The sequence below is a fragment of the Chiloscyllium plagiosum genome, chromosome 15 (genome assembly GCF_004010195.1).
Source record: "Chiloscyllium plagiosum isolate BGI_BamShark_2017 chromosome 15, ASM401019v2, whole genome shotgun sequence".
Taxonomy (NCBI): Eukaryota; Metazoa; Chordata; class Chondrichthyes; order Orectolobiformes; family Hemiscylliidae; genus Chiloscyllium; species Chiloscyllium plagiosum.
Genome location: NC_057724.1, coordinates 71977530 through 71984131, shown reverse-complemented (window position 1 = coordinate 71984131; position 6602 = coordinate 71977530). Strand labels below are relative to the sequence as shown.

Here is a 6602-nt window from a genome sequence, read left to right as displayed (position 1 = left end):
TTCCTGTCCACACTGCCCCTGCTCACCCCCATTCCTGTCCAGCACTGCCCCGCTCACCCCCATTCCCGTCCAACACTGCCCCTGCTCACCCCCAATCCCGTCCAGCACTGTTCCTGCTCACCCCCATTCCCTTCCAGCACTGCTCCCACTCCCTTTCCGGGGCGGCTGGACTGGACACCAACAGTAAGACTGATGTTGCTGCTGCTGCTGTCTTTGTGGGGTAAGTCTCCAAATAGCACGTGCGCGTACACACGCACACACACACACACACATTTTACTGCAACTTTTTGACAGGTTCCATCTCTGCCCTGTACAGGACAATGTTGTAGAAATTGTCTGGGGAGAGGGGAGGGATCGGATTTAGGGTACACTCTGTAGAACTCCAGGGAAAGTGTGGCGAGAGAGAGGGCGGGAGGTCAGTCATTTGGAGACAGTGGCTGTTTAATCACTGTAAACAAACGGCATGATCACTGTTGGAAACACATCTTTGATGTAATGTTTCTATCAGGACCTCGAGATCTCTTTCAGATAATCTGATTTTCAGATAATTGGTATTCGGATAATCGAGGTTCCACTGTATGCAGTTTCATGACAGCCCAAGCAGTCAACAAGGTCTACTTAAATAGAGTCATTACCAATGGCAGCTAACTGGAGATCATGACCAAAAACTGCAACAATTTCTCATAATAAAGGCAGTTCGAACCCTTCAGAAAAAAATGATGTGGGTGGAGGCTGTGCCAATTATATGTCTAAAATCAAACACTGCAGTCACATGGACCATTAATCCAGACACCCAGGTCTCGTTTTGGGGACCTCGGTTCGCATGACGCCATGGCAATAGTGGAATTTGAATTTAATGAAAAAAGGTTTGGCATTAAAAATGTATTGATGACAATGAAGCTGTTATCAGAAAATTCTATCTGGTTCCCTCACACCTTTAGGAAAGCAAACAGCTTTCCTTACCCAGTGTGGCCTATAGGTGACTCCAGGCCCGCAGCGATGTGGTTGACTCTTGACTACACTCTGGGTAACGAGGGATGGGCAATAAATGTTGGCCTGCCGAGCAACTCCCTTATCCTGTGAATGAATGAATGATAGAAGATAAAAAGCAAAAATACCTTCTCAGGAGCCTGTAATATCTCCCCCCTTGAGGGACTGGGACAGCGGCACATTCTCGCAAAGCTTTCTTACCAACTGATTAACTCAGAATTGTGTCATCATTCTTTCAGTGTCACTGGGTCAATACTCCGGGAATCGTGTGTGTGTGTGTAGGAGTGCATCTATCTGTGTGTAGGCCTTGCCAGTGCAATCCACCTGCTGAGTAGAAAATAAAAGCTAAGTGGTAAGCTCAGACAGTGATATAGTTTCTGCTTCTCTTCCTGCAGAACCACAGGAACAGCCTCCCCTTTATCTCCCAGCCCATCTCCCGTCAGCTCAGTCGGGTCTCACGGGAGTAGCACAAGCACCTCTGGCTCATCACCCTCAGCGACCATCAGCATTCCACAGCGTATCCACCACATGGCTGCCAGTCACGTCAACATCACCAACAACATCCTCAGGAGTTATGAACACTGGGACACGGCTGACAAGTTGGGCAGAGAGAACAAAGGTCAGAGTCGTTTCATGAGCTGAAGTAATGCACGTGTTCCTTGCTGTGATGTGCTGTGTTAAGATTTGGCGATGTGTCTCAGTAAGTGTCTCAGTAAGTGCCTCAGGGCAGCACAGTGGCTCAATGGTTATCACTGCTACTTCACAGCAGCAGGGACATGGGTTCAGTTCCACCATCTGGTGACTGTCTGTGTGGAGTTTGTACATTCTCCCCATGTCTGCGTGGGTTTCCTCCCACAATCCAAAGATGTGCAGGTTAGGTGCGTTGGCCATGCTAAATTGACGTTCAGGGATGTGCAGGCTAGGGGAGTTAGCCATGGGAAATGCAGGGTTACAGGAATAGGGTGGGGAAGGGGGTGGGTGTAGGATGCTCTTTGGTGGGTCTGTTTGGATTCAATGGGCTAAATGACCTGTTCCCACACTGTAAGGATTCTATATATATATATATATATATTATATCAATGCAAATTCTTCAGACTGATAAGAGGAATGAGAGCATCCAATTATGAAAGTTAGTTGTGTAAGCATGTTTCGAAGATGGAGACGCGACCAGATCGAGTCATTTAAAATGTTAAATAAGAACTGAAATTGCTGGAGAAACTCGGCAGGTTTCGCAAGATCTGCGGAGAGAGAAACCAAGTTAACATTTTGAGGCCAGTGACCCTTCCTCAGAAGTGGGGTCACTGGTCTCAACATTAACTCTGTTTTTTCTCTCCACAAATGCCCTTGGGAGCATTTTTGCTAATGCTGTTAGGGAGGTTTTAAACTACTGTGGCTGGGAGATGGGAACCAAATGAGGTTGTTAATGGACTGTAAGGAGGTAGTAACTAAAGTCTGTAAGGAACTAGATAATGAAGTCAGCATAACCAAGGGGAAGAGTAGGCAGATGATGAACGCAAAGGGACTGGTGGTCTGAGATGCATTTGTTTTAATACTAGATGTGTAGTAGCTAAGGCAGATGACCTTAAGGCTTGGATTAGTCCCTGGGAGTATGATGTTATTGCTATTACTGAGACTTGGTTGAGGGAAAGGTATGATTGGCAACTAAATATCCCAGGATATCTATGCTTCAGGCAGGATAGAGAGGGAGGTAAAAAGGGTATAGGAGTTGTATTGCTGGTCAGAGAGAATATCACAGCTGTGCTGAAGGAAGGCACTATGAAGGACTTGAGCAGTGAGGCAATATGGACAGAGCTCAGAAATGGGAAGGTTGCGGTAACAATGTTGGGCTTGACTACAGGCCTCCCAACAGCAAGCATAAGATAGAGGTACAAATATGTTAACAGATTATGGAAAGATGTAGGAGCAACAGGGGAGTGGTGATAGGAGATTTTAATTTTCCCAAGATTGACTGGGATTCACTTAGTGCTAGAGGTCTGGATGGAGCAGAATTTGTAAGGAGTATCCAGGAGGGTTTTATTGAGCAGAATGTAAATAGTCCAACTTGGGAAGGGGCCGTACTGAACCTGGTGTTGGGGAATGAGCCCGGCCAGGTGGTTAAAGTTTCAGTAGGGGATTATTTTGGGAATAGTGATCGCAATTCTATAAGTTTTAGAATACTCATGGTCAAAGACAAGAGTGGTCCTAAAGGAAGAGTGCTAAATTAGGGGAAAGCTAATGAAACCAAAATTCGGAAGGAGCTGGGGATGTAGATTGGGAGCAGCTGTTTGAGGGTAAATGCACATTTGCAATGTGGGAGGCTTTTAAAGAGTGGTTTGTTAGAATGCAGAAGAGTCATGTTCCTGTGAAAATAGGGGATAGAAATGGCAAGATTAGGGAACCATGGATGAAATTGTGAGACTAGCTAAGAGAAAAAAGGAAGCATTCATAAGATCTAGGCGACTGAAGACAGATGAAGCTTAGAAAGAATATCGAGAACGTAAGACCAATCTGAAATGAGGAATTAAGAGTGCTAAAAGAGGTCATGAGATATCTTTAGCAAATAGGGTTAAGGAAAATCCCAAAGACTTTAATTAGTATATGTGGAGCAAGAGGGTAACTAGAGAAAGGGTTGGCCCCCTCAAGGACAAAGAAGGAATGTAATGCGTGAAGTCAGAGAAAATGGGTGAGATTCTTAATGAGTACTTTGCATTGGTATTCACCAAGGAGAGGGACATGACGGATCTTGAGGTTAGGGATAGATGTTTACTTACTGTAGGTCAAGTCAGCATAAGGAGGGAGGAAGTGTTGAGTATTCTAAAATGCATTAAGATGGACAAGTCCCCAGGTCCAGATGGGATCTATCCCAGATTAGTGAGGGAAGCCAGAAAAAAAATAGCTGGGCCTTAAAAGATAACTTTGCCGCATCCTTGAACATGGGTGAGGTCCTGGAGGACTGAAGAATTGCTCATGTTGGGCCCTTGTTTACGAAGAGTAACAAAGACAATCCAGGTAATTATAGACCGGTGAGCCTGATGTCAGTGGTAAGTAAGCTGCTAGAGAAGATACTGAGGGACAGGATCGATTTACATTTGGAAGAAAATAGGCTTATCAGTGATAGGCAACATGGTTTTGTGCAGGGAAGGTCATGTCCACCAACTTAATAGAATTCTTTGAGGAAGTTACAAAGTTGACAGATGGGGAAGGGCTGTAGATGTCAGAAACATGGATTTCAGTAAGGTGTTTGATAATGTTCCTCGTGGTCTACTGATGGAGAAACTGAAGTCACATAGAGTCCACGGTGTACTAGCTAGATACATAGAGAACTGGCTGGGTAACAGGAGACAGAGAGTAGTAAAGGAAGGGAATTTGTCAAAATGGAAACCTGTGCCACAGGGACCACTGTTGTTGGTGATATATATATAATATATATAATGATTTGGAAGAAGGTATAGGTGGTCTGATTAGCAAGATTGCAGATAATACTAAGATTGGTGGGGTAGCAGATATTGAAAGGGATTGTCAGAGAATACAGCAGAATATAGATAGATTGGAGAGATTGGGCAGAGAAATAGCAATCTGGGCAAATGCAAGATGATGCATTTTGGAAGATCCAATTCAATAGCAAATTATACAATAGATGGAAAAGTCCTGGGGAAAATTGATGTACAGAGAGATCTGGGTGTTCAGGTCCATTGTAGCCTGAAGCTGGCAATGCAGATCGATAGAGAGGTCAAGAAGGCATATGGCATGCTTTCCTTCATCAGACAGGGTATTGAGTACAAGAGTTGGCAGGTCATGTTACAATTGTATAAGACATTAGTTCAGCCACATTTGGAATACTCCATACAGTTCTAGTCACCATGTTACCAAAAGGATGTGGATGCTTTGGAGAAGGTGCAGAGGAGGTTCACCAGGATGTTGCCTGGTATGGAGGGCACTAGTTGCAAAGAGAGATTGAGTAGATTAGAATTCTTTTCATTAGAAAGACGGAGGTTGAGGGGGGACCTGATTGAGGTCTACAAAATCATGAGGAGTATAGAAAGGATGGATAGCAAGAAGCTTTTTCCCAGAATGGGGGACTCAATTACTAGGGGTCACAAGTTCAAGGTGAGAGGGGAAAGGTTTAAGGATGATATGAGTGGAATGGTCTTTACGCTGAATGTGGTGGGGGCCTGGAGCACGTTGCCAGCGGAGGTAATAGAGGCAGGCACGATAGCATCATTTAAGATGTATCAAGACAGATACATGAATGGGCAGGGAGCAGAGGGATACAGAACCTTAGAAAATAGATGATGGGTTTAGATAGAGGATCTGGATTGGCGCCGGCTTGGGGGGGCCGAAGGGCCTGTTCCTGTGCTGGAATTTTCTTTGTTCTTTGTTCTTTGATTGCTGCCAGGTCTGATGAGTTTCTCCAGGAATTTCAGTTTTCATTTCAGATTTTCAGCATATTCAGTTCTTTGCTTTATTTTAGCATTTATTATATTAATGGATTTGTGAGGGCATCGGCAGAGGATTTACTTCCTCTAGTGGAAGAATCAAGGAAAGGGAGACATTCAAAGCAAAATCAAATTGGATTTCATAGCAGACTTTCAGGTGGCATCATGTTACAGAGGGTAGAATGTTAGAGGCTTGTCAATTGGAGCAGTCAGGAGCTAACAAAGGCATGAATGAAGTTCTCAGCAGGAGAGAAGTTGAAGCAGAGATCATGTTTTTTTGGAGGTGGGAAGTCTTTGATGATGATGGAACTCTGCTGTCAGAAATTTGACATGGGGTCAAAGGTAACATGAAGATAACTGTCTTCCTGATCTAGTTTTAATCTTCATGTAAAGTTTGCCTTTGCATCTTTGTAATTTAAAATGTAAAGATTCGAAAAAAAAAGCAAAATGTAAATTCCCATTTTCTAAACAGAAAGCATTTTTTGCTGTAAAATATATTACTTGTTTTAGATTAGATTCCTGAAGAAGGGCTTATGCCCGAAACGTTGATTCTCCTGTTCCTTTGATGCTGCCTGACCTGCTGCGCTTTTCCAGCAGCACATTTTTAAACTCTGATCTCCAGTATCTGCAGTCCTCACTTTCCTCTTAGATTAGATTCCGTACAATATGGAAACAGACCCTTCGGCCCAACAGGTCCACACTGACCCTCCAAAGAATAACCCACCCAGACCCATTCCCCTACCCTCTATTTTACCCGTGACTAATGCACCTGACAGAGCTGAAAATGTGTTGCTGGAAAAGCGCATCCAAGGAGCAGGAGAATCGACGTTTCGGGCATGAGCCCTTCTTCAGGAATGAGGAAAGTGTGCCAAGCAGGCTAAGGTAAAAGGTAGGGAGGAGGGACTTGGGGGAGGGGCGTTGGAAATGCGATAGGTGGAAGGAAGCTAAGATGAGGGTGATACGCCGGAGTGGGGCTAGGGACGGAGAGGTCAGGAAGAAGATTGCAAGTTAGGAAGGTGGCGCTGAGTTCGAGGGTTGGGACAGAAACAAGGTGGGGGGGCGGGGAAATGAGGAAACTGGAGAAATTTGAGATCATCCCTTGTGGTTGGAGGGTTCCTAGGCAGAAGATGAGGCGCTCTTCCTCCAGCCGTCGTGTTGCTATGGTCTGGCAATGGA

The 6602-nt window shown here is 44.7% G+C and overlaps 1 protein-coding gene across 3 annotated transcripts in view; it reads left to right on the top strand.

Annotated features, from left to right (window-relative positions):
* The window catches only part of aff2 (AF4/FMR2 family, member 2), a 526072-nt gene that overhangs the window by 514099 nt on the left and 5371 nt on the right, over positions 1-6602 (top strand). For all 3 annotated transcript variants that reach the window (XM_043705172.1, XM_043705171.1, XM_043705174.1), the window contains exon 20: positions 1386-1609. In XM_043705172.1, coding sequence (XP_043561107.1) covers positions 1386-1609 — 224 coding nt within the window. The remainder of the gene's footprint in view (positions 1-1385; positions 1610-6602) is intronic.